Below are 27,326 nucleotides of genomic sequence, written 5' to 3'. Positions count from 1 at the left end.
CTAAGTGGCAGAGTGCAAACCAGAACTAGAACCAGCTCTAAACCTAGAGCCCATCCTCTCAACCCTTCTGCTGAACGCAGAATGTTCAGTAAGGGCAGACGAATCACCTTCCAGGGTGCTGCAGAGGGGCCTCTCCCAACCCCGACCCCAACACTCAGTGGCTTGTCACCTGCAGCATGCAGCCTCCACACCGCAGCATGTGGTGGCACCACCAACCTCCAGCAAGCCTTCCTTGGGCTGCCTGTGACCGCAGCTCCCCTCATAGGCCCAGGAACAGGATTTGTCGTCCCTCCTCCCTCAAGCATCCAGTATGGCTGCTTCACATGGTGGACATCTGTTCTGGTTGTGCTCTCCTGGCTGTCCCAACGTGGTATCTGATGTATGTGTCCTTCTGAAATGTCAGGATAGAATATGTAACGGTAACTCCTGAAGGATTCCGGTACCGGGGCCAGATCTTCCCAACTGTGAATGGACTCTTCAGGTGGTTTAAAGATCATTACCAGGATCCAGTGCCAGGTGAGTGCTACTGTGGTTGGAATTACACAACTCGGATGCTCACTGGCCTTCTGGAGAGGATGAGGGTAGTCTGGCATTACAGCTGGGATCTGGGAAGTTAGAGCAGCAAGGAGCTTCTCCACTGGGCCTGTACACCTTCCTCTCCTCCCTCCTATCTCAGTACCCCTACCTTTTCCAGCCCTTGAATTAGGAAGCCAGAAATGGGTTTGTAGAGGGAAAACACTTAACTCTAGCCATTTTCTACAGGCATCACCCCCAGTAGCAGCAGCAGGACGAGGACACCTGCCTCTATCAATGCTACCCCTGCCAATATCAACCTTGCAGGTGGGACACCCTAGCCTGGAGTGCGGGAAGGGCAGAGCTAGAGGGACTTGCATCTCTAACACACCATCCCCACCCCTCTGTGCTTACAGATCTCACGCGGGCTGTGAATGCCCTGCCCCAAAATATGACTTCGCAGATGTTCAGTGCCATTGCTGCTGTGACAGGCCAAGGACAGAACCCTAACGCCACCCCAGCCCAATGGGCCTCCAGCCAGTATGGCTATGGCGGCAGTGGAGGGGGCAGCAGTGCTTACCATGTATGTGGCGTGGAGGGAGGTTCCTTGCACTGGGTGGGAAAGGATGAGAGGGACCTCTTGTTTTTTGTTTCATTTTGTTTTTTGTTGTTGTTTTTTTTGTTTTGTTTTGTTTTGTTTTTTTGGCAGTACTGGAGATGGAATCTAGAAACCCAGAGGCATTCTACCTCTTAAGCTACACCCCAGCCCAATTTATTATTTTTTATTTTGAAACAGCTTCTCACTGAGTTGCAAAGGGCCTCACTAAGTAGCTGAGGCTGTCCACGAGCTGTGGTACTCCTGTCTCAGCCTCTCAGATGCTGGGATTTCAAGCGTACGCCACCACACCTGGCTAAGAGGGACCTTTTATCTACCTCAAAGGACTTTGTATGCACAGATAAGACTGATTCAGCCTTAAGGAACATCTCCAACAGATGTTTCTTTTCTTGTCCATTTGACTGAGAAGGAAATAGGAGGGGGCCTGACCTTTGTACAGATTTCTCTGGGATCTGTCGCACCCATAATTTCAGTACTTGAAAGGCTGAGATAGAAGGTTTGAGGCCAGCCTCAGCAATTTAGTGAGCTCCTGTTTCAAAACAAAAAATAAAAAGTGTTGAGGGTGTAACTGGGAGTAGAATGCCTCTGGGTTCAATCCCCAGTACCACACACACAAAAAAAAACTAAAAACCTGAAGTGTACAGGACTGATGGGCTTCATCGTGTGCTAGTACCATCCTGCTGGCCTCCCTTTGCTGATTAGAAACACTGCTCAGAGAGCTGGTCAGCTGGAACTCTGTGCTGAGCCCACCCTTGCACCTTGCCAGAGTACACAGTAAAACCAAATGAGCCCAGAGCCCATCCCCACTTATCTGTCCACTCCTCTCCAGGTGTTCCCAACGCCAGCCCAGCAGCCAGTGGCCACACCACTAATGACCCCCAGCTACTCCTACACGACCCCAAGCCAGCCCATCACCACACCACAGTACCATCAGCTCCAGGCCAGCACTACCCCGCAGTCTGCCCAAGCCCAGCCCCAGCCTTCCTCCAGCTCTCGGCAACGGCAGCAGCAGCCAAAGTGAGTATAAAGACATGGCATAGAGCTCTGGCACTGAGCAGGATGCTGGGGGCTTAGCGTAGGCAGGTGCTCTGTTCCTCTGGGATGGAACTGGCATGTTAATGTCTGCAGGGACATTGGTTTCAGGGAAGACTGAAGGGCAGTGAGGCAGCTGGCCCCCAGTGCTTCTGCTTTACCAGCAGACAGGCTGTTGCCCACAAGTGTGAGGTTTGTTCTGCAAGGAGCACTCCCCAGCAACTAGTGGGCAGAGTTTCTTCTAGCAGGCCCTGGGAGAGTACTGTTCTCAGCAGCCCTTCCTTCCTCTCCCAGGTCCAACAGCCATGCAGCTATCGACTGGGGGAAAATGGCAGAGCAGTGGCTGCAGGAGAAGGAAGCAGAGCGGCGGAAACAGAAGCAGCGGCTAACACCTCGGCCCTCCCCCAGTCCCATGATCGAAAGCACCCCCATGTCCATTGCCGGCGACGCCACCCCACTCCTGGACGAGATGGATCGGTAGGGGGCCTGCTCCTTGGACTCTGGTTACCTCTGAGGCTGCGAGGCACCTGGCCGCCCACCGTCTCACTCCCTGCCCCTCCATTTCTGTCCATAAAGTGGCGTGAAGTGACATTCTCTATGGTGGTCAGCCTGGATGGGTGACAGTCTGGATGGCCTGTGCGCTCAGTGTACACCAGGCAGCAATTCTCCCACTCCAGGCCTTCATCGTCCACCTAGCCCAGGACCAGGCTGGGAGGGAGTGTGGCAGAGAGGAGGAGGAGAATGAGAGTGGGACCATTGGCTTTCCACTCACTATGAGCCATTCTGGGCTTCTGCCCTCACTTGACTCTGGGCTGTGATGGGCTCTAAGCTCAGCACATGTCTCCCCATCCCTTGTGGGGAGAGGGATGCTATTTATTCAGTTTGGGGCAGGAGGGAGAGGAGGGAAAGTATTTCTGATCCTGATGTCAACATCTTGGTGGCAGTCAAAGCAGGATTGCAGGAGACATGGGGAGCAGTGCTGATCCGCCAGCCCTGCCTGGCTGTCTTACCCACCTGCTGCCGTCACCATGCTTCCTGCCTGTTGTTTGAATAAACAGTGTTTCTACAGAGCACTTGCCGAAGACTCTCCAGCAATCTGCTCTTCAAGGGGTGAGGGTTTTTTTGTTTTTGTTTTTGTGGTACAAGGGATTCAACCCAGAGGCATTCTACCTTTGAGCAACACCTCCAGGCCCATTTGACTTCTTATTTGGAAACAGGGTCTCACTAGGTTACTGAGGGCCTCCTTGAGTTCTTGAGGCTGGTTTCAAACCTGTGATCCTCCCATCTCAGCCTCCTAAGTACTGAGAATGCCAGGTGTGGTGGGGCATGCTTGTAATCCCAGTACTTGGGAGGCTGACACAGGAGGATCGCGCAGGTTTGAAGCTATCCTCAGCTACTTAAGTGAGGTTCTCAGCAATTTAGTGAGACCCTGTTTTCAAATAAATATTTTTTTTAAAAAAAGTTGGTCTGGGAGTGTAGCCTGGAGGTAGAAAACCCCTGGCTTCCATCTCTAGTACCACAAACACACAAAAAACATCTAAGTACTGAGATTACAGGCATGTGCCACCATCGTACAGGGTGGCTTTTTTTTTGTGTGTGTGTGTGTGTGTGTGTGGTACTGGTGTTCCTGGAAACCCTTCTACCTCTGGGCTACACTCCCAGACCTATTTTATATTTTTATTTGGAAACAGTCTCTTAAGCCAGCGAGGCTGACTCCAAACCTGTGTGGTCCTCCTGTCTCCACCTCCCAAGCGCAGGAATTACAAGCGGGCACCACCATGCCCAGCTTTTATTCTTTATTTTGAAACAGAGTCTCACTAAGTTGCGGACGGCCTCACAAAGTAGCTGAGACTGTCCGCGAACTGCGATCCTCCAGTCTCAGCCTCCCAAATGCTGGGATTCCAAGCTTGCATTACCATGCCCAGCTTATTTTTTATTCTTTATTTTGAAACCGGGTCTCACTGAGTTGCAAAGGACCTAAGTAGCTGAGGCTGTCCTTGAACTGCGATCCTCCAGTCTCAGCCTCTCAAATGCTGGGATTCCAAGCATGCACCATCATACCCAGCTCCTCTCTTCCATTTTTGACAACCTCTAAGCAAGCTGGGGTTTCTGCCCAGGATGGGTCCCAAACTCACCTGTATATTCTCATACACACAGAAGAGGCCCTTGGAGAAAGGAGCTGGGATGTTCCAGGAGAGGTAGTTTGCCACCTGTTCCCTCTAACACCGTGGCCTGTTTTTTGTTTTGTTTTGTTTCTCTGAACCCGATTGTCCTGTTTCTTCATAAGGGCTTCATCTCAGGTCTGAGTCAGTGCTGGAAGAGTAAGGTTTCTCTCTGCCTTTCCTCTGCTTTGGGATCAGCAGCAAAAAAGGCCACTGCCCGATGCCACCTAGACTTAAGAAGCCCCACCACACTCCTGCCAGGCTTTTCTTCATTGAAAATCTCTTCGGCTTTGTGTTGATGAGAGCCAGGGCTGGCCTACTGGGAACTCAGTTCTCCCTTCAACACAGAGTGTCTACAAGGGTTTAACAGGAACAGAACCACAGGAGTTGGGAAGGTCACATCCCTATTGGCACCGAGTACCTTACCCCAGGAGCACTTGAGGGAAAGTCCAGGCACAGTGGCAGAGCAGGTGAAAAGGTTCCGTTTATTGGGGGATATCACTGAATAGCACTGCTCCTCCCAGAAGTGGGTTTCACACACCAGTTTCCCCATGGCAGGAAGCCTACCCTCCCGCTCCCACCCAGATTCTTCACCCTGGTCCTAGGATATTATGAAGAAACAGTGTTGTGCCCTCTCCTCTCCCACCTACCTGGAGGACTTCCCCCTTGAGAGGTGGGTTGCCCTTGGGAAACCCTTGGCACCAGTATGCTCACAGCCCCCCACCTCCCTAAGAAGTAGCCCCGTTGGAGGGAGAGAACGGCAGCAGGGGTCAGCTACAGGCTTGATGGCATTTATTCTTCACCCTGGTCACCCTGGCCTCAGCTGAGGTTGGGGCTGGACACTGGGGGAGATTTCCTCTTGGTCACCTTCCTGGCTTGTGAGGTCTTTGTCCCATTCTTCTTGGCCTGAGTGGTGGTCTTCTCTCTCTTCCTGGGTGATGATGACTCCACAATGTCCTCACTGGAGGGCTCCTCCTGCCCCCGGTCATTGTAGCTGTCCTCACTCTCCGGGTCTTCCCGGCTTTCTGGGCTGGACTCTGACGTCCTGGCCAACTCTCTTGGGCTTAATGTTCGGCTCAGGTCTGGAGGCGAAGACTCTGATTTCGTGGGGCTTTTCTTCTTTGTCAGCTTGCCCTTCTTGGCTTTTTTCTTCAGCTTTGTCTTCTCATCAGGTGTCTCCTCCTCATCTTTCTCCTTTTTCTTCTTTACCTTTTTGATCACCTTGCTGCCCTGATTCTTCCCTGTGGGGCTCTCGGAGCGCCAGATGGTGATGGGAGCTGCTGAGTCAGGGGTCCCAGTGACAGTGCTGGCGCCCGGCTCGTCGGGCGTCGTCATGGGTGTGGTGGTGGTGGTGCCCACCTGAATTGGAATGGGCAGCCTTTCTTCCTCCTCCTCCTCTTCCTCTTCATTTACATCATCTGCCCCACACTCATAGTGGATGGGACGGTGGATCACTGCCACGGAGAGAGGCCTGTAGCTTTTGCACCTGGGAAGGAGGGGACAGGAAGGGAAGGTGACAGAGTGGAGACAACACCTGGCTGGGTTCCTTATCCATCAGCCCTCCAGCACTCACCAGCCATACCAGAACCGCTCCACGCACTCTTCCTCTGGGATGAACTCAAAGCAAGGGGTCTGGATGACGCTGAGGCAGGGTGAGTCCACTTCTTGGGAGCAGGTTGGGCCTGTTTCTCGGGAGCTGCTGCTATTTGTCATCTCTGAGCAGTCCTTCAGCCTGCCACACATGGGATTCTCAGGCTGGCCCCCACACCTCCAGGACTCCCCAGGGGCCCAGAGGGAAAAGCTGCTCAAAGACCTCCGCATTACATCTGGAGCAGAGCAAGGCTTATGGGCTGGGGCTGGGAGCACCAGGCCAAAGCTGAAGAAGGAAAGGCTTGAAGGGGAAACCACAATGGAAGTTCAGGCAGGCCTGCTTCTGTCATGAGTCCCCCAAGGAGGCCCTCACCTAGAATTACAGTCACAGTGGCTGACAGCATGGAGGTGCAGGTTGTGGTGGCCACAGTCAGAGAAGGGGTGGATGATGTGCCCAGCATACTGCTTGTGTTTCCAGCAGCACCTGTCAGTCTCCTTGCATTCACCTGAGGGGAGAGGGGTCTGGGTCACATGCTACCACCCCCTCCCTGTGCTCAGCTGTCGCACTTCAGTGATGGTCATTTCAGCCCAGTACCCCACTGGTCTCAGCACTGCCATGTCCCCCATCCACAGAAGGAAGCTGCCGGCCCCTTCAGAGTCCCTGTGAGTGTCTGCTGTCCTGTGACACCCTACCACTTCCCTCCCCTGCCTTTTATGCATCCTCCTGGGTCCTCACTGACTCCTGCTGCTCAAGTTACCAGCTGCTGCGCTCCACAGGAGGTGTGGCAGGCTGGGGCCCCAACTAAGATCAGAGCCCACAGCTGCAGTCTTGGTTCCTGAGCCTGCCCAGGCTCAGGCGGCCTCCATCTGACCCTCATGAACTCCAGCTCAGACCTGGAGAGGCACAGGCATGACCAATGCAGCAAGCCCTGGTCTGCTCCTGACCTGTCCCTCTTTCAGACCCCTTCTTCCTGACATCCTTCTTGCTTTCTTTTTCCCATACCTCACTCCATTATCTCCTTTTTTTTTTTTTTTTTTTTTTTTTCTTTTTTTGCTACTGGGGATTGAACCTAGGGACATTATTCCTCTGAGCCACACCACCAGCCCTTTTTTATTTTATTTATTTATTTAATTAATTTATTTATTTATTTAGTGGTACTGGGGATGGAACCCAGAGGCTTTCTACCTTCAAGTTATACTCCCAGACCTGTTTTCTCTTTTATTTGGAAACAGGGTCTCACTAAGTTGCTGAGAGCCTCACTAAGTAGCTGAGGGTGGCTTTGAACCTGTGCAATCCTCCTGTGTCAGCCTCTCAAGTGCTAGGATTACAAGCATGTACCACCATGCCCGGCTGCCCTTTTTTATTTTAAAACAGGGTCTCACTAAATTGCTGAGGCTGGCCTCAAACTTGGCATCCTCCTGTTTCAGCCTCCCACATACTAAAATTACAGGCATGCACCACCACAGCTGGCTCCTGTGTGTGTGTGTGTGTGTGTGTGTGTGTGTGTGTGTGTGTGTGTGTGTGAGAGAGAGACTAGGGATCGATGACCTAGCCCCCCCCCTTTTTTTTTTGCAGTACTGGGGATGGAACCCACTGGCATTCTACCTCTGAGTAACACCCCAGCCCTTTTTTTTTATTCTTTATTTTGAAACAGAGTCTCACTGAGTTGCAAAGGGCCTCACTAACTAGCTGAGGCTGGTTGTGAACAGCCTCCCAAATGCTGGGATTATAAGCGTGCACCACCACACCTGGCTCCCAGCCCTATTTTTTAATTCTTTATTTTGAAACAGTCTCCCTAATTTGCAGAGGACCTAAGTAGCTGAGGCTGGCTACAAACCTGCAATCCTCCTGTCTCAGCCTCCCAAGTATTGGAATTACAAGCATGTGCTGCTATGCCTAGTTTCTATTTTACTTTTTATTTATTGGTACTGGGGGTGGAACAAAGGGCCTTTTCTACCTCCGGGCTATACTCCCAGACCTATTTTATACTCTATTTGGAAATAGGGTCTCACTAAGTTGCTGAGAGCCTCACTAAGTAGCTGAGGCTGGCTTTGAACCAGCTTCCCAAGCACTGGGATTACAAGTGTGCATCACCACGCCCAGCTTTACTTTTTTTTTAAGTTTATTTACTTATTGCATTACTGGAGATGGAACCCAGGGACATTCTACCTCCAAGCTACACCCCCAGCCCTTTAATTTTTTATTCTTTTTTTTTTTGGGGGGGGATGGTACTGTGGATGGAACCCTTCTACCTCCAGGCTACATTCCCAGACCTATTTTATATTTTTTATATGGAAACAGGGTCTCTTAAACCAGTGAGGCTGGCTTCCAACCTGCAAGTCTCCGCCTCCCAAGCATGGGGATTACAAGTGTGCGCCACCACGCCTGGCTTTATTCTTTATTTTGAAACAGGGTCTCACTAATTAGGATGCAGAGGACCTCACTAGTAGCTGAGGCTGGCTGCGAACCAAGACCCTCTTGTCTCAGCCTTACGAGTACTGGGATTTCAAGTGTGTGCCAGCACACCTGGCTTATTATTTATTTATTTATTTAGTGGGACTGAAGATTGAACTCAAGGATAATCTACCTCTGAGTGACACCTCCAGCCCCATTTTTTTGTTTGTTTGGTTGGTTGGTACTGGGATGGAACCCAGGGGCTTTTTAGCTCCAGGCTATACTCCCAGACCTATTTTATATTTTATTTGGAAACAGGGTCTCTTTAGGTTAATGATTCTCACTACTTTCAGAGGTAGTCCTTGAACCTGTGATCATCATGTCTCAACCTCCCAAGTACTGGGATTACAGGCCTTTTTATTTTAAAACTACTTTTTTTTATTTTGAAGCTACTTTTTATTTTGAAACAATGTCTCACTAAATTGTTGAAGTTGGCCTGGAAGCTATGATCCTCCTGTCTCAGCCTCTCAAATACTGATTGCAGGTGTGCCACCATGACCAGCTTTTTTTGTTTGGTTGGTTGGCTTTAGTACTGGGAATTTAACTTCGGCATTCTGTTCTTTGTGTGTGTGTGTGTGTGTGTGTGTGTGTGTGTGTGTGTGTGTGTACTAAAAATTTAACCCAAGCTGGACGTGGTGGCACATGCTTGCAATCCTAGCATTTGGGAGGCTGAGACCGGAGGATCGCAGTTCACAGAGCCTCAGCTACTTAGTGAGGCCCTCGCAACTTAGTGAGACACTATTTCAAAATAAAGAATTAAAAAAAAAAAAAAAAAACAGGGCAGGGGTGTAGCTTGGAGGTAAAACGACGCTGGGTTCTATCCCCAGATCCATAAAAGTACATATATATATATTGAACCCAGGGACATTCTACTTCTAAGCTATAGCCCCAGCCCATTTTTTTTTTTTTTTTTTTTTTGGTACTGGGGTTCCTGGACACCCTTCTACTTCTGGGCTACACTCCCAGACCTATTTTTATATTTTTATTTGAAAACTTTTTTTTTTTTTTTGGGGGGGTGGTACTGGGGATGGAACCCATGGGCCTTCTACCTCCGGTCCTTCTACCTCCAGGCTACACTCCCAGACCTATTTGATATTTTATTTGAAAACAGTGTCTCTTAAACCAGCCCTTCAAACCTGCGCGATCCTCCTGTCTCAGCCTCCCAAGCGCGGGGATTACAAGTGTGCGCCACTACACCCAGCTCCTATTTTTTATTTTTGAAACAGGGTTTCACTAAGTTGCAGAAGACCTCACTAAGTAACTGAGGCTGACTACCAGTACTGGCATTACAAGCATGAGCCACTATGCCTGGCTTGAACTTGGGCATTAACCAGCTACCCCCAGCCCTTTTTATTATTTTGGTTTCTTTTTTCAAGCTACTGGGAGTGGAACCCAGGGACATTCTACCTCCAAGCTATACCCCCAGCCCTATTTTTATTCTTTATTTTGGAACAGGATCTCACTGAGTTGCAAAGGGCCTCACTAAGTACCTGAGGCAGTTGTGAACCATTATCCTCCTGTTTCAGCCTCCCAAATGCTGGGGTTACAAGTGTGTGCCACCATCCCCAGCTCTATTACTTTTATTTTATTTATTTATTTATTTGGTGGTACAGGGGTTCCTGGAAACCCTATCTCCAGGCTATACTCCCAAACCTATTTTATATTTTTATTTGGAAACAGGGTCTCTTAAGCCAGCAAAGCTGGCTTCGAACCAGCATGATCCTCCTGTCTCGGCTCCCAAGCACAGGGATTACAAACCTGTGCCTTCACGCCCGGCTGTACTTTGATTTTGAGACAGGAGCTCACTAGGTTGCTGAGGCTGGTCTTGAACCTGTGACCCTTCTGTTTCAGCCTCCCAAGTCTAGGATCACAGACATGTGCCACCATGCCCAGCTTATTATTTATTTTTTAAAACAAAGTCTTAGGTGGGCATGGTGGCACATGCCTGTAATCCCAATACTTGAGAGGCTGAGAAAGGAGTATCATAGGTTCAAAGACACTCTCAGCAAGTAGTGAGACTCTCATCAACCTAGAGAGAATCTGTTTCAAAATAAAAATTAAAAAATAGGAGCTGGGCGTGGTGGCGCACGCTTGTAATCCCAGCATTCGAGAGACTGAGATAGGAGGATCCGGGTTCACGGCCAGCCTCATCTAGTTAGTGAGGCCCTCAGCAACTTAGTGAGACCCTGTTTCAAAATAAGGAATAAAAAATAGGGCAGGGGGTGTAGCTTGGAGGTCAAATGCCTCGGTTTCATCTCCAAACCCACAAAAAAATAAAAAATAGGGCTGGGCTGGACATGGTGGCACACACTTATAATCCCAGCATTCGACAGGCTGAGACAAGAAGATTCTGGTTCATGGACAGCCTCAGCTAGTTAGTGAAACTCTTTGCAACTCAGTGAGACCCGGTTTCAAAATAAAGAATAAAAAATAGGGCTGGGTTCACTTAATTCATTGGAATTGTATATCTAATATGTGATATTTAGAGTAAATAAAACTTACCGTGTTGTAAAAAAAATAAATAAATAAATAAATAGGGCTGGGGTGTTGCTCAATGGTAGAATGCCCCTGGGTTCCATCCCCAGTATCACACACACAAAAAAAAATAGGGCTGGGAGTGTGGCTCAGAGGGAGAATACCCATGGGCTCAATCTCCAATACAAAAAAAAAAAAAAACCAAGGTCTCACTAAATTGCTGAGAAGGGCCTCAAACCTGCAGTACTCCTGCTTCAGCCTCCCAAGTACTGGGAACATAGGTGTGCACCACTACACCCAGCTTCTCCCGTTACCCCAACCTCACCCTGTGGTACTGGGGATTGAACTCAGCCAGGGACATTCTATCTCCCAGCCACATCCATAGCCCTTTTTATTTTTATTTTTTTGAAATAGGGTCTCAGTAGGTCCCTGGAAGTCTCACTCACTGAGGCTGTCTGTTATCAAACCTGCAATCCTTCTGTCTTAACCTCCCAAGTACTGGAATCACAGGCGTGCAGCACACATCCAGCTCCCCTGCTCTTTACTTATTAAGATCCCATTCTTTCCCCACAGTCCCTAAAGCCACAGAATTCTCAACAACTTACCCCTGAGCCTAGTTAGACAGCACAGAGCCAAGTCCCCTTTCTAGGTCACAGGGAGAAGCCACTGGAGTGGGAACTGTGACTAGGAAATGCCTGGGGAAAGGCTCACACCTCTTCTGCTCAGCTATGGGGTTTCTCCCTCTGACCCGACCTGGGGCTCCAGTCCGCCTCTGGCTCTCCCTCAAGCCCATTAGGTGACCACCTCCTCAGGGCCCAGGAGCCAGAAGCCTCCCCAGAGGTGGGCTGCTTGGCTGAGCAGCATGGCTGCCAGTAGGGTGCACTGTGGCTAATGCTCCTAACAGGCAGTAAGGATTAACGCTCCCTCCTTTATCCAGTTCCCAAGGGGGACAGAAGTGGGGTGAAACCTCACTTCCTGCCTGTAATCCCAGTACCTGGGAGGCTGAAGCAGGAGCGTCACAGGCTCAAGACCAGCCTCAGTAACCTAGTAAAGCCCTGCTGGTCACCAGCCAGGAATGAAGGCATGGAAATCCAAGTGGCCAATAAAATGCTCGACGGATGAGCCAGCGTGCTTTGTGCCACGCTCCTCCTTCCCTGTCCTCCACGTGGCTGTGAGGCTCCCAGGCCCCAGCATTCCCCTGGCCCACTTGATTACCTTTCCTCCTGTGCCTTCTCTTGCCAGAGGTGGGGGAACAGGGACATCACCCACCTAGGGTTTCTCTGGCACTGCTGAACTGGGACAAAGGGGAGCAGTTTCACATGCTCTGGCCTTGGAGCCAGATGGGCTTGAGTTCAAGTCTATTACTTCCTAGCTGGGGAACCTGGGGGAAGTTATTTTTCTTTTCTGAGCCTCTGTTTCCTTATCCACAAAATAGGATGGTGGTAGTAGACCTATTTTTAGAGTTGTTGAGAAGACTCAATTCATCTGTGTCAAAGATATTCATGTACCAAGCCAGGCATGGTGGCATGCTTTTAATCCCGGCATTTGGGAGGCTGAGACAAGAAGATTGTATATGTTCAAAGCCAGCCTCAGCTACTTAGCGAGGACTTGCAACTCAGTGAGACCCTCTTTCAAAATAAAGAATAAAAAATAGGGCTGGGAGCTGGGTGTGGTGGCACATGCTTGTAATCCCAGCATTCGGAAGGTGGAGACCAGAGGATCGCAGTTCCTGGACAGCCTCAGCTACTTAGCGAGGCCCTTCACAAATCAGTGAGACCCTATTTCAAAAATAAAAAGACTAGCCGGTGGTGGTGGTGCACGCTTGTAATCCCCGCGCTTGGGAGGCTAAGACAGGAGGATCACACGGGTTCGAAGTCAGCCTCAGCTACTTAGTGAGGTTCTCAGCAACTTAGTGAGACCCTGTTTCCAAATAAAATATAAAAAAGGTCTGGGAGTATAGCCTGGAGGTAGAAAGCCTCTGGGTTCCACCCCCAGCACCACCAAAAAGAAATAAAAATAAAAAGACTAGCTGGGCATGGTGGCACATGCTTGTGATCCCCACACTTGGGAGGCAGAGACAGGAGGAGCGCGCAGGTTCGAAGCCAGCCTCACTGGCTTAAGAGACCCTGTTTCCAAATAAAATATAAAAATAGGTCTGGGAGTGTAGCCCGGAGGTAGAAGGGTTCCATCCCCAGTACCACCAAAAATTAAATAAATAGACTAAAAAATAGGGCTGGGGGGGGGGGGTGTTGCTCGGAGGTAGAATGCCTCTGGGTTCCATCCCCAGTACTGCCAAAAAAAAAGGGCATGGTGGTGCATGCTTGCTTGGGAGGCTGAGACAGGAGGATCGTGTAAGTTCGAAGCCAGCCTCAGCTAGCTTAAGAGACCGTTTCCAAATATAAAATAGGTCTGGGAGTGTAGCCTGGAGATAGAATGCCCCTGGGTTCCATCCCCAATACTGAAAAAAAAAAAAAAAAAGATATTCATGGACCATAAAATGCTCTCTACAAGCACTGTGTAGTGGTACACACTTACAATCCCAGTACTTGGGAGGCTGAGACAGGAGGATCACAGGTTCACAACCAGCCTCAGCTACTTAGTGAGGCCCTCCGTATCTTAGTGAGACCCTGTTTCAAAATAAAGAATTAAAAATAGGGCTGGGGAAGCTGGGCGTGGTGACTTGTATTGCTTGTAATCCCAGCATTCGGGAGGCTGAGACCAGAGGATCGTGGTTCCTGGACAGCCTCAACTACTTAGTGAGGCCCTCTGCAACTCAGTGAGATCCAGTTTCGAAATAAATAAAAAATAGGGCAAGGGGTGTAGCTTGGAGATCGAATGCCCCTGGGTTCCATCCTCAGACCCGCAAAAAAAAAAAAAAATAGGGCTGGGGGCATAGCTTGGAGGTAGAATGCCCTTGGGTTCCAACCCCAGTACCAGATAAAAAAAAAAAAAAAAGACACTCCCTACAAAAGCAATGGGTGATTTGGGCCTTGAGGACTCTGGCACGAGGTGAGGATACGGCAGAGACAGGAAGGAGCAAACACCTCCCTCCCTCCCTCCCTGCCTCAGGACCAGGAACACCAAGCATGCTTCCCTCCACCATGGTGTCAGCTTTCCCAAGTGAGGGGTAGTGAGGACCCCTGGGCCAAAGAGTCCCCTGGACCCACCTTCAGAGGAGAAGGTGTCCACATCAGTGCTGGATGCCACACCAGCCAGCAGATGTCCTCTCTCCCAGCTGGGTAACCTGTTTATATCTGAGAGAGTACAAAGGAGCAGCAGTTCATTCATTCACCAAATATTTCCTGAGAGGCTTTGGGTGTCAGGGCCCAGCTGCATCCTGGAGATGCAGAGATTTCAGAAACACCAATCCCTATTCTTAAGGGGCTGAGGGAAATGTGAGGAGAGGGATGGGGGGTTCATGACAATGAGAAAGAGAAACACAGACCAAGGGCCACCTAACAAGACTGGGGAGGGGGATGGATAATGAAAGACTTCTTGGAAAGAGCATACTGAAACTGAGGAGATAATGAGGAGTGAGCAGTGTTAAGCAATAAGGAGCAGCTCCGGAACTTGTTCCAAGAGTATGGAGCCTGGTCTGAGAGTATCCCTAGGCAGGCTTCCAATTTTTTGCAGTGCTGGGGCTGGAATCCCAGGCCTCACATAGGCTAGGCAAGAGCTCCATCACTGAGCCACACCCTGAGTCCTCTGGCCAGCGCTTCCTATTTCCAACTGCACAGTAAGTACTCAAGCTGAGACAGGAGGATCGCAGTTCAAGGACAGCCTCAGCTACTACTTAGGCCCTTTGCAACTCAGTGAGACCCTGTTGAAAAAAAAATAAAGAGGACTGGGGGTGTAGCTCAGAGGTACAATGCCCCTGGGTTCCACCTCCAGTACCACACACACACACACACACAAAAAAAAAATAAGGCTAGGGATGTAGCTCAGAGGTACAATGCCCCTGGGTTCCATCCCCAGTATCATCCAAAAAAAGTATTAAACATTTAATAAGTAAATGAATGAATGACTTAAGGCACTTTGTTGAAATTCCTGCACTGCTACTGTTCCTCTCACCAGCTCATTTCACTATCACTGTGGCTGCTCTGCCTATGTTGACTCCTCCAGCCTCAAAGAGATTTTCTCCATCCTCCTGCCCAGAGGATCTATCCTCTAGGTCCCAACCAGAATCTCACTTTTTTCTTCTTTACTGGCTTTTTTGAATGAACACTGTTAAGCAAAATATCCTGTCAACCCTGTTTCTCTACCGCTGCATGCCCCCCTTTCCTTCTCAACCCAAGTTTATTCATTAGTTCACAAACAGACACAATGGCCGGGCGCGGTGGCGCACGCTTGTAATCCCCGCGCTTGGGAGGTGGAAACAGGAGGATCGCGCAGGTTCAAAGCCAACCTCGCTGGTTTAAGAGACCCTGTTTCCAAATAAAATATCAAATAGGTCTGGGAGTGTAGCCCGGAGGTAGAAGGCCCCTGGGTTCCATCCCTAGTACCAAAAAAACAAAAACAAAAAATGAACAGACATGTTGAGTTGTTCCACTCAGCACCAGTGGAGGCCAGGTCGTCTTCAGTGAGTTCAGAGCCCCACTGCTTTCTCCTCTTCAGGCCATCTGCAACATGGCAGTCACTTCGCCTTTACCAGGATAGCCTATGCAAAAGCTACAGCAGTCTCCCAGCAGCAGCGCCCACGGGCCTCCTTTTCCTCTCATCTCACCTGACCCTGCTATCAATCTCTTTCTCTCTCTTTGGCAAACTCTGTTCTTTGGGCTTTCATGACAGACCTCTCATCTTTCACTTTTCTACCGCCTTAGGTTCTGTGTAGAGACACTTGTCCTGAATAAGGTCATCTATTCCCATGGTTTTAACATCCACCAATAGAATGACATAAATCTGGGTCTCTGATTCACACTGCTTTCTTGATTTTTTTTTTTTTTCAATGCTGGGGATCAAACCCAGGGCCTTGCCCATGCTAGGCAAATGCTCTACAACTGAGTTACATCTCCAACCTCAGGCTTATTCTTTATTTTGAAACAGGGTCTCACTAAGCTGCAGAGAGCCTCACTAAATAGCTGAGGCTGTCCGTGAACCACGATCCTCCGGTCTCAGCATCCCAAATGCTGGGATTACAAGCGTGTGCCACCACACCCGGCTCCCCACGCATAGCCAATATTCATATTCTATCTGTCTCATAGCCAATATTCTCATTCTCCCTCTCTCTCTCTCTTTCTCTCTCACCAAAGGGCATTTTACTTCTGAGTACATGCCCAGCCCTATTTATTATTTTTTCTTTGCGGTTCTGGAGATGGAACCCAGTGGCATTCAATCTCCAAGCTACACTTCCAACCCTATTTTTTATTCAAAACAGGGTCTCAGTTGCAAAAGGCTTCACTAAGTAGCTGAGACTGGTCGCAAACCATGATCCTCCTGTCTCAGCCTTCCAAATGCTGGGATTACAAGCATGTGCCACCATGCCCAGCTATATATTTATTTATTTACTTTTGGTGCTGGGGATTGAACCAATGGGCATTCTACTTCTGACCAGCCCTATGTGTGTGTGTGTGTGTGTGGTATTGGGGGTGGAACCGAGGAGATTTTCTACCTTTGGGCTATACTCCCATACCTATTTTATATTTTATTTGGAAACAGGGTCTCACTAAGTTGCTGAGAGCCTCGCTAAGTAGCCGAGGCTGTCTTTGAACCTGTGTGATACTCCTGTCTCAACCTACCAAACGCTGGGATTACAAGCGTGCGCCACCACAACTGGCCCCTAGCCCTATTTGATTTATTATTTGGAAAATACGGTCTTACTGAGTTGCTGAGAACCTCACTGAGTTTCTTTTTTTTCTTTTTTTTTCTTTTTTTTTTTGTGGTACAGGAGACTAAACCCAGGGGCATTCTACTTCAGAGCTAAACCCACAGCCTGATTTTTTTTTGTGTGTGTGTGGTATTGGGGGTAGAACCCAGGGGATTTTTCTACCTCTGGGCTATATTCCCAGACCTATTTTATATTTTCTTTGGAAACATGGTCTCACTAAGTTGCTGAGATCCTAAGTAGCTGAGGCTGACTTTGAACCTGTGCGGTCCTCCTGTTTCAGCCTCCCAAGCGCGGGGATTACAAGCATGCACCACCATGCCCGGCCTGATTTTTTATTCTTTAATTTGAAACAGGGTCTCACTAACACAGGGCCTCACTAAGTATCTGAGGCTGGCCTAGAACCCAGATCCTTCTGTCTCAGCCTCCTGAATGCCGGGGTTACAAGTGTGCACCACCACGCCCGGCTTTCACTGAGTTTATGAAGCTGGCTTCAAACCTGCAATCCTCTTGTCTCAACCTCCCAGTTACAGACTGAGATTTCAGGCATGTGCTACCACACTTGGCTGGCTGGCTTGCTTTATTTATTTATTTGTTTATTATTTATTTATTTATTTATTTAGTGTGTGTGTGTGTGTGTGTGTTACTGGGGATTGAACCCATGAGGGCATTCTACCTCTGAGCTATACCCCTAGCCCTATTTTTTTGTTTTTGTCTTGTTTTGTTTTGTTTTGTTTAGGGGTGTATTTTTTTGTTTTGTTTTGTTTATTTTTGCGGGTCTGGGGATGGAACCCAGGGGCTTTAGACCTCCAAGCTACAGCCCCTGCCCTATTTTTTATTCTTTATTTTGAAACCGGGTCTCACTGAGTTGCGGAGGGCCTCACTAAGTAGCTGAGGCTGTCTGCGAACCACCATCCTCTGGTCTCAGCCTCCCAAATGCTGGGATTATAAGCGTGCACCACCACGCCCAGCTTTTTTGTTTCAAAACAGTCTAAAATGATGAGAGTCTCACTACTTGCTGAGGTTGTCCTCAAACCTGCGATCCTCCTGTCTCAGCCTCCCAAGTACTGGGATTACAGGTGTGCACCACCATGTATGCTTATATTTAGAAACAGGATCTCACTTAGTGGCTAGAGCCCTGCTAAGTTGCTGAGGCTGGCCTAGAACCCACAATCCTATCTCAGCATCCTGGATACTGGGATTACAGGAGTGTGCCACCATGCCCAACTGTTCTAGTCTCTTTGACATTCCCAAATGTCTTTCTTTGTAACTGGGGTCTTGGTATGTTGCCTGGGCTAGCCTTAAACTTACTATCCTCCTGCCTCAGCCTTCAGAGTAGATGAAGTTACAGGCGTAGGAGCTCACTGTCAGCAGCTCTCCAAAATGTGTGTGTGTGTGTGTGTGTGTGTGTGTGTTCGCGCCTGTGCGGATACACACAGGTTGAGCTTTGATCTACACCCCCAGCCCTATTATATTTTTTTCTTTTTTTTTCTTTTTTTGGTGGTACTGGGGTTCCTGGAAGCCCTTCTACCTCTGGGCTACACTCCCAGACCTATTTTTATACTTTTTTATTTGGAAACAGGGTCTCTTAAACCAGCGCGGCTGGCTTCGAACCTGCACGATCCTCCTGTCTCTGCCTCCCAAGCGCGGGGATTACAAGCGTGTGCCACCACGCCTGGCTATATTTTTTTCTTTTTGGTGGTACTGGGGGGTGGAACCCAAGGGCTTTCTACCTCCGGGCTATACTTCCAGACCTATTTTTCTATTTTATTTGGAAACAGGGTCTCACTAAGTTGCTGAGAACCTCACTAAGTAGTTGAGGCTGGCTTTGAACCTGTGCGATCCTCTTGTTTCAGCCTCCTAAGTACAGGGATTACAACTGTGCGCCACCACGCCTGGCTTTATTTTTTTTTTTTATTGAAACAGGGTCTCTCTAAATTCTTGAGGGCTACAAACATGCACTACAAACATCTCACTAAATTGTTGAGGGTAGCCAGGCTTGATAGCGAACTCTTGTAATCCCAGTGCTTGGGAGGGTGAGACAGGAGTATCGCACAGGTTCGAAGCTAGCCTCAGCTACTTAGGCTCTCAGCAACTTAGTGAGACCCTGTTTCCAAATAAAATAGAAAACAGGGCTGGGAGTATAGCCTAGAGGTAGAAAGCCTCAGGGTTCTACCCCCAGTACCACCAAGGAAAAAAAAAAAAAAGAAAAAAAAATATATATATATTGTTGAGGGCTACAAACATGTATCATCACGCCCAGCCAGAATATCTTAAAGTCAGATATTAGTCATACAAACCTAGCATCTTCCTACCCCAGCCTCTTCCTGTATCCCCTAAGTAAAAACCTCTTCCTTTTCTTTTTTTTTTTGGTTATGGGAATTGAACTCAGAAGTGTTCTACCCAGCCCCACTTCTTCTTTTTTTTTTGGCGGGTCTGGGGCTGGAACCCAGAGGTATTTGACCTCTGAGCTACACCCCTGCCCAATTTTTTATTCTTTATTTTGAAACAGGGTCTCACTGAGTTGCAGAGGGCCTCACTAAGTAGCTGAGGCTTTCTGCCTCAGGTCTCAGCCCTCAGGTCTCAGCCTCCCGAATGCTGGGATTACAAGAGTTTGCCACCACACCCGGCTCCCCACTGTTTTTTTTTTTTTTTTTTAAACAGGGTCTCACTAGGTTGCTGAGGCTGGCTGTGAATTTGTGATACTCCTATCTCAGACTCCCAAGTACTGGATTACAAGCATGCACTATCATGTAGTGCTCCTTTTTTATTTTTTCCAGTACTGGGGATTGAACCCAGGGGCAATCTACCTTCGAGTTACACCCCCAGCCCTATTTTTTATTTTTATTTTTATTTTTGAAACAGGGTCTCACTGAGTTGCAAAGGGCTTCACTAAGTAGCTGAGGCTGGCCCTTAACCTAAACCTGCAATCTACCTGTCTCCGCCTCTACTGGGATTACAGGCCCTACTGGGATTACAAGCATGCGCCACCACACCTGGATTATTTTATTTTATTTTTTGTGTGTGGTACTAGGGATGAAATACAGATGCATTCAACCTCCGAACTACACAATCAGCCCTGTTTTTTTTTTAATTTTTATTTATTTATTATTTTTTATAGTACTGGGGTTTCTGGAAACCCTTCTACATCCAGGCTACACTCCCAAACCTATTTTATACTTTTTTATTTGAAAACAGGGTCTCTTAAGCCAGCACGGCTGGCTTCGAACCTGTTATTCTCTATTTTTGAAACTGGGTCTCACTAAGTTGCTGAGTTGTCCATGAACCACAATCCTCCAGTCTCAGCCTCCCAAATGCTGGGACTACAAGCATGCACCACCATGCCTGGCTTTATCATTTTTATTTTATTTTTATTTTACTTATTTTGTGTGTGTGATACTGGGTATTGAACCCAGGGGCATTCTAGGTCCAAGCTAGACACCCATAGCCCTCTTTTTTTTAATTTTTGTTTTGCCAGGAGTGGTGGCCCAGGCGTGTAACCCCAGCATTTGGGAGGCTGAGACTGTAGGATCACAGTTCACGGACAGCCTCAGCTACTTAGGCCATCTGCAACTTAGTGAGACGCTATTTCAAAATAAAAAATAAAAAACAGGACAAATAAATAATAAAAAACAGGGCAGGGGTGTGGCTCAGAGGTCAAATGCCCCTGGGTTCCAGCCCCATATCCTATAAATAAATAAATAAATAAATAAATAAATAATAAAAAATTTGTAGCCAGGCGTGGTGGTGCATGCTCATAATCCCAGCATTCAGTAGGCTGAGACAGAAGGATCGCGGTTTGCGGACAGCCTCAGCTACTTAGTGAGGCCCTTTGCAACTCAGTGAGACCTGGTTTTGAAATAAAGAATAAAAAATAGGGCAGGGGGTATAGCTCAGAGGTTGAATGCCCCTGGGTTCCATCCCCAGACCTGCAAAAAAATATTTTTTTTGTTGTTTTGAGTCCGGCATGGTGGTGCACACTTATAATCTTGGAAGGCTGAGACAGGAGGATCGCAGTGTTCACAGCCACAGCCAGCCTCAGCTACTTAATAAAGCACTTCACAACTTAGTGAGACCCTGTTTCAAAATGAAGAATAAAAAATAGGGCTAGGGGTGTAGCTCAGAGATAGAATGCTCTTGGGTTCAATCACCAGTGCTGAAAAAAAGGATTTTTGTTGTTGTTGTTCTGAAATAAGGTTTTTGCAAGCTGGAAGTGGTTATACACACCTATAATCCAAGTACTTGGGAGACTGACACAGGAGGATCACAGGCTTGAGGACAGCCTCAGCAAGCAGTGCAAATCTCATGAATCTAGTGAGACCCTGTTTCAAAATTTAAAAGTATTAAAGTCAGGCATGGTGGCGCACGCTTGTAATCCCAGCATCCTGGAGGCTGAGACTTAGTGAGGTCCTCTGCAACTTAGTGAGACCCTGTTTCAAAATAAAAATACAAAGTAGGGCTGGGCGTGTAGCTTAGAGGTCGAGTGCCCCTGGGTTCCATGCCCAGAAAACACACACACACACACACACACACACACACAAATATTAAAAATAGGACTAGGGTATAGCTAGGAGGTAGAATGCCCTTGATTTCAATCCCAGTATCACACACAAAAAAGAGGGTCTTGCTACATTGACTGGCTTTGAACCTGCAATCCTCCTTCATGTCTTAGCCTTTGACATAGTGGAATTACAGGTGTGCATCACTATGCCTGGCTAACCTCTTCTTGTATCCTTTTCATAGAGTAACAGGCACCTGGGCTAGAAATCTAAAGAGCATTCTTTCCCTTGTTTCCATACCAACCAAGTTTTGTCATGTCTATCTGCCTCCATTTCTGCCTCTGTTCAAACCTCATCATCTCTGACCTAAACAGCTGCAAGTCTCCTGCCTGGCCTCCCTGTTCCTTTTATCTCACTTCCTCATCCAATTCTATATTTGTGTGTGTGTGTGTGTGTGTGTGTGTGTGTGTGTGTGTGTGTGTGTGTGTTGCTTGAGATTGAACCCAGGTGTAGCCTACCTTCAAAGCTATAGCCTCAGCCCTTGTTCTTTTATTTATTTTTTATTATTATTATTATTTTTTGGTGGTACTGGGGGTAGAACCCGGAGGCTTTCTACCCCTGACCTACACTCCCAGACCTATTTTACTTTATTTGGAAACAGGATCTCACTAAGTTGCTGAGAGCCTCACTAAGTAGCTGAGACTGGCTTTGAACCTGTGCGATCCTCCTGTCTCAGCTTCCCAAGTGGGAGGATTGCAAGCCTGCGCCACCACGCCCGGCTGCTTTATTCTTTATTTTGAAACAGGGTCTCACTAAATTGCGAAGGAGCTGGGCGTGGTGGCGCACTCTTGTAATCCCAGCATTTGGGAGGCTGAGACAGGAGGATCGGGGTTAAGAACAGCCTTAGCTACTTAGAGGCCCTTCGCAACTCAGTGAGACCCTGTTTCAAAATAAAGAATAAAACTACAGGGCTGGGGGTGTAGCTCAAAGGTAGAATGCCCCTGAGATCCATCTCTAGTACTCAAAAATAAATAATAAATAAATAAATAAAACTAAGTATCTGACGCTGGCCACAAACCTTCGATCCTACTATCTTAGCCTCCCAAGTACTGGGATTACAAGTGTGGCTGGTTTACATTCATTTTTATGTTTATTTTGGGGTTTTTTTGTGTGTGGTACTGGGGATGGAACCCAGGGGCAATCTACCTCCCAGCTACATCTCCAGCCCTATTCTTTATTCTTTATTTTGAAACAGGGTCTTACTGAGTTGCAAAGGACCTCACTAAGTAGCTGAGGCGGGCTTCCAACCTGTGTGGTCCTCCTGTCTCAGATTCCAAATGCTGGGATTACAAGCATGCGCCATCACACCCGGCTTTACATTCATCTTTCCCCCCACCCACCCTGGGCTCCACTCCCAGACCTATTTTATATTTTCATTTGGAAACAGGGTCTCTTAAGCCAGCAAGGCTGGCTTCGAACCTGCGCGATCCTCCTGTCTCAGCCTCCCAAGTGCGGGGATTACAAGCGTGCGCCACCACGCCCAGCTTTACATTCATCCTTTTTAATAGAACCCAATGACTTGATAATAAAGTACAAACTTTTTATCAGGACATAACAGGCTCTCAGAACCCAAGCCCAGGTTCCTTCCTCAATTTTAAATTTTCTCCACCCATACCTCTCCTCCTTTCCATATTTCCTCCCTCTTATCATCAAGAAACACCTGCTCATCTTGAAAAAAAAAAGTTATACAAACAGAACTGATTACCTGTGTCTTGTACTCCCCTTCTTTTTTGGTACTAGGAATTGACTAAGGGACATTCTATCTCCAAGTTATACCCTACTCTGAATTTTTATTTAATTCATATTTATTTCCTTTTTTTTTGTGGCAGGTCTGGGGATGGAACCCAGGGGCATTTGACCTCCAAGCTACATCCCCTGCCCTATTTTTTTTTTTTTTTTTGGGTCTGTCTGGGGATGGAACCCAGGGGCATTCGACCTCTGAGCTGCAACCTTTATTTTGAAACCGGGTCTCACTGAGTTGCAGAGGGCCTCACTAAGTAGCTGAGGCTGTCCGCAAACTGCGACCCTCTGGTCTCAGCCTCCGGAATGCTGGGATTACAAGCGTGTGCCACCACGCCTGGCTTTTTTTATTTTATTTATTTATTTTTTTTGCGGGTCTGGGGATGGAACCCAGGGACATTCTACCTTTGTGCTACACCCCCTGCCCTATTTTTTATTCTTTATTTTGAAACTGGGTCTGAGTTGCAAAGGGCCTAAGTAGCTGAGGCTGTCCGCGAACCGCCATCCTCTGGTCTCAGCCTCCCAAATGCTGGGATTACAAGTGTGTGCCACCACACCCAGCTGTTTACTTATTTATTTTGCTCTGGGATAGAACCCAGGGGTATTTATTCTACCTTCAAGCAAGACCCCCAGCCCAATTTTTTGTGTGTGTGGATCTGGGGATGGAAACCAGGGGCATTCTACCTCTGAGCTACATCCCCGTCCCTATTTTTTATTCTGTATTTTGAAACAGGGTCTCCCTAAGTTGCGGAGAGCCTCACTAAATAGTTGAGGCTGTTGGCAAACCATGATCCTCCTGTCTCAGCCTCCCGAATGCTGGAATTACAAGTGTGCGCCACCACGCCCGGCTCAATTTTGTATTCCTTATTTTGAAACAGGATCTCACTGAGTTGTAAAGGGCTCACTAAGTAGCTGCGGCTTGTTGAGAACCCGGATCCTCCTGTCTCAGCCTCCCAAATGCTGCTCGGGTTACAAGTGTGCTTTCACCACACCTGGCTTTTTTTATTTTTCTTTTTTGTGGTACTGGCGATTGAACCCAGGGGTATTCTACCTTTGAGCCACACCCCCATCCCTATTTTTTATTCATTTTATTTTTGTTTTTTTTATTTTTTAATTTAATTTTATTTTTTGGTGGTACTGGGGTGGAACCCAGAGGCTTTCTACCTCTGGGCTATACTCCCAGACCTTTTTTATATTTTATTTGGAAACAGGGTCTCACTAAGTTGCTTAGAGCCTCACTAAGTAGCTGAGGCTGGCTTCAAACCTATGCGATCCTCCTGTCTCAGCCTCCCAAGCGCAGGGGATTACATACGTGCGCCACCACGCCCGGCTTTTATTCTTTATATTGAAACAGGGTCTCCCTGAGTTGCAAAGGTCCTCACTAAGTAGCTGAGGCTGTTCACAAAACGTGATCCTCCTGTCTCAGGCTCCGAAATGCTGGGAGTACAAGGATACGCCACCATGCCCGGCTCTACGCCTGGCCTTATTTTTTATTTTGAAAAAGGGTCTCACAAAATTTGGAGGGCCTCACCATATTTCTGAGGCTGGCCACGAACCTGCAATCTTCCTGTCTCAGCCTCTTAAGTACTGGGATTACAGGAATGCAGCACCATGCCCAGCTAAAAGTATGTCTTTGATTCTAACTTCTGTGGATGGTGACACAAAAACTCAGAGAGGATAAGTAATTTGTCCAAAGATATGTTAATAGGTAGCAGAGGTAGAAGTTAAACCTAAGTCTTCCTGACTTCAAAGACTGTGCTCTTTCTTTTCTTTTCTTTTCTTTTCTTTTTTTTTTTTTTTTGGTAGTACTGGGGATTTGAACCCAGGGGCTTTTCTACCTCTGGGCTATACTCTCAGACCAATTTTATATTTTATTTGGAAACAGGGTCTCACTAAGTTGCTGAGGCTAGCTACGAACCTGTGCAACCCTCCTGTCTCAGCCTCCCAAGTGCTGGGATTACAAGCATGCATCACCACGCACAGCCCTATTTTGTATTCTTTATTTTCAAACAGGGTCTCACTAAGTTGTGGAGGGCTTCACTAAGTAGTTGAGGTTCACAACGAACCTGTGATATTCCTATCTTAGCCTCCAAAGCGCTGGAATTACAAGCGCATACCACCACGCTTGGCCAGACTGTGCTCTTTTAGCCTCATCTATTTACTGTTGGGTTGGGGAAACCTGTATAAATTTGCTCTCCACAGCCAAGTATTAAAATCACACTCCGCTCCTTATCTAAAGTTTGTCCTTCTAGCCGTCACCTCTTATAATACCAACTTTTCAACTCCAACTCTGCTACTATGCCACCATGCCAGGCAACCATTCTTCCTTTTCTTTTTTCCTTTTCTTTCTTTTCTTTTCTTCTCCTTCTTTTCTTTCTTTTTTCTTTTTTTTTTTTTTTTTGTAGTACTGGGGATCGAATTTTGGGGTTTTCTACCTCCAAGTTATAGCCAGCCTTTTTTTAATATTTATTTTTTAAATTTATTTATTTTTGAAATAGGGTCTTGCTAGTTTGCTGAGAGTCTTGACACATTTTCATTTCTCTTTTTGGTACCAGAGATTGAACAGTGAACCCAGAGGCATTCTACCTCTGAGCTACACCACCAGCCCTATTTTTTTTTTTTTAATTCTTTATTTTGAAACAGGGGCTCACTGAGTTGCAGAGGGCCTCACTAAGTAGCCGAGGCTGTCCGGGAACAGCGATCCTCCGGTCTCAGCCTCCCAAATGCTGAGATTGCAAGCCTGTGCTACCACGCCTACTCCAGCCCTATTTCTTATTTTTATTTTGAAACATGGCTTCACTAGGTTGATGAGAGTCTCACTGTTTGCTGAGGCTTTCCTCGAACCTGTGATCCTCCTGTTTCAGCCTCCCAACTCCCGAGATTACAAGCATGGGCCATCACGCCTGGCTTCTTGCCACATTTCTGAGGCTGACCTTGAATCTGCCATCCTCCTGTCTCAGACTCCCAAGTACTGAGATTACACATGTGCCATCATGCCCAGATGCCAGTCCCTTTTTATATTTTTATTTTGAGACAAGGTCTGGCTAAATTGCCCAGGCTGGCCTAGAACTTGCTTATCTTTTTGCCTCCGCCTCCTGAGTAGCTGGGATTGCAGGTGTTCACCACCATCCCCAGCGGCTTCTGTGTATGTTTTTGTAACATGCTAGGCAAGCACTCTTCCACTCAGCTACGTTCCCAGCCCCAGGCATTGTACTTTGGTCCCACAGAGGACATCTCCAACTGAAGCAGCAGTCCATAGCTCTTGCAACAGCTGGACACAGTTCTGTGGCTGGACGCAGAAAAGACTTCATAAGGAAGGAGATGTGATAATCTGAAAGGAAGAGAAGCCTGGGATCTCTTCCTGAGTGGGGCATTCATCCAAGCCGAGAGCAGATTCCTAACTCAAAACTCACAGCTGATGCTCATCTGTAGAGTCCTCCCGGTCCTGCAGGCCGAGGAGCTCCCCCGCCCTCGAGGCCCAAGGAATGGGCACCAGGCAGCAGAGGGGGGAACAGGGAGAAGAGGGAGGGGAGATGGAAGAAAGGAGGAAAGGAAAGAGGGGAGGAACAGGGGGGCAGTGTTCCCTGGTCTCCTTGGAAATGGCTCCGGCCCTGCCCCCATCAGGAGGCAATTGTGATGTCACATGTGGAACCCCCGGACTCCTTCCAGCCCTCAAGGTCAATGGAACCGCTCTCGCCCAACCTCGGCGCCGGGGTGGCCAATGGACTGTGGGCTCCAGCCAAACACAGCGCCTGGAGGGCGGTGGCCTGGACCTGGGCCGCAACGCACGGGTGCCTTCCAGCCTGGCAGCCCAGCTTCGCAGCTCCAGCTCCGGCCTCCCGCCCCGCCTCCAGGGCCCGCCCGCCGCCCGCGTCGGGACCCGCCTCTCACCGCGGCTCCCGCCCGCGTCCCACAGGCGGGCCTTGCAGTCCGGCTTCTCCTCGGTCCACCTCTCGATCGTCAGCGTCGTCCGCACCCACATGGCTGTCGCTCAGTTCTTCAGCGGCCCTCGTCCTCTCGGAGTGCGACCTCGAAGCGCAGCTCGGGGGGCGCCCGGCCCGGCCCCACTCCAGCCTCAGCTGCGCCCCAGTCCGGCCCCTAGTTCCGCCTCATGCTTGCCAAGGACCCCGCCCGCCCCGCCCCGCCCCGCCCGGGCCGCGCTGTCCTCCCGGCTGGGGTCGCAGCGCCGGCCGCGTTCTGCATCCGGGGCCTCAGGCTCCTGCCGAGCCCCTCTCTGTCACACTTTTAACGCCGGTATCCCCTCACCCCTTACCTCAGGCCTTTACCTCACAGGACCAGTCCTCAGTCCCATCCCTAGTTCTTCTCCGGACCCAGCTCTCGGTCCCACCCCTGGACTTTGGCC

General features: G+C 48.4%; 2 protein-coding genes across 2 annotated transcripts in view; one reads left to right on the top strand and one right to left on the bottom strand.

The window, feature by feature from the left end:
* The window catches only part of SUPT6H (SPT6 homolog, histone chaperone and transcription elongation factor), a gene marked incomplete at both ends in the record, with an annotated part of 37,189 nt that extends 34,547 nt beyond the window's left edge, over nucleotides 1–2,642 (top strand). Inside the window, 5 exons of the mRNA XM_080712592.1 lie at nucleotides 404–516; nucleotides 763–840; nucleotides 930–1,096; nucleotides 1,959–2,146; nucleotides 2,456–2,642. Coding sequence (XP_080568718.1) covers nucleotides 404–516; nucleotides 763–840; nucleotides 930–1,096; nucleotides 1,959–2,146; nucleotides 2,456–2,642 — 733 coding nt within the window. The remainder of the gene's footprint in view (nucleotides 1–403; nucleotides 517–762; nucleotides 841–929; nucleotides 1,097–1,958; nucleotides 2,147–2,455) is intronic.
* A 2,500-nt stretch (nucleotides 2,643–5,142) lies between these two features.
* Nucleotides 5,143–26,945, bottom strand: PROCA1 (protein interacting with cyclin A1; the record flags this gene model as incomplete). Its single annotated transcript, XM_080713471.1, has 5 exons — nucleotides 5,143–5,809; nucleotides 5,897–6,055; nucleotides 6,287–6,419; nucleotides 14,011–14,097; nucleotides 26,855–26,945. 5 exons carry the CDS (start codon nucleotides 26,943–26,945, stop codon nucleotides 5,143–5,145), a joined length of 1,137 nt encoding a protein of 378 aa, XP_080569597.1.
* Nucleotides 26,946–27,326: the final 381 nt, after the last annotated feature.

The sequence above is a fragment of the Muscardinus avellanarius genome (genome assembly GCF_963383645.1).
Source record: "Muscardinus avellanarius genome assembly, chromosome: 16".
Taxonomy (NCBI): Eukaryota; Metazoa; Chordata; class Mammalia; order Rodentia; family Gliridae; genus Muscardinus; species Muscardinus avellanarius.
The sequence above is the reverse complement of the archived record's forward strand: the minus strand, read 5'-3'. Positions and strand labels throughout refer to the sequence as shown.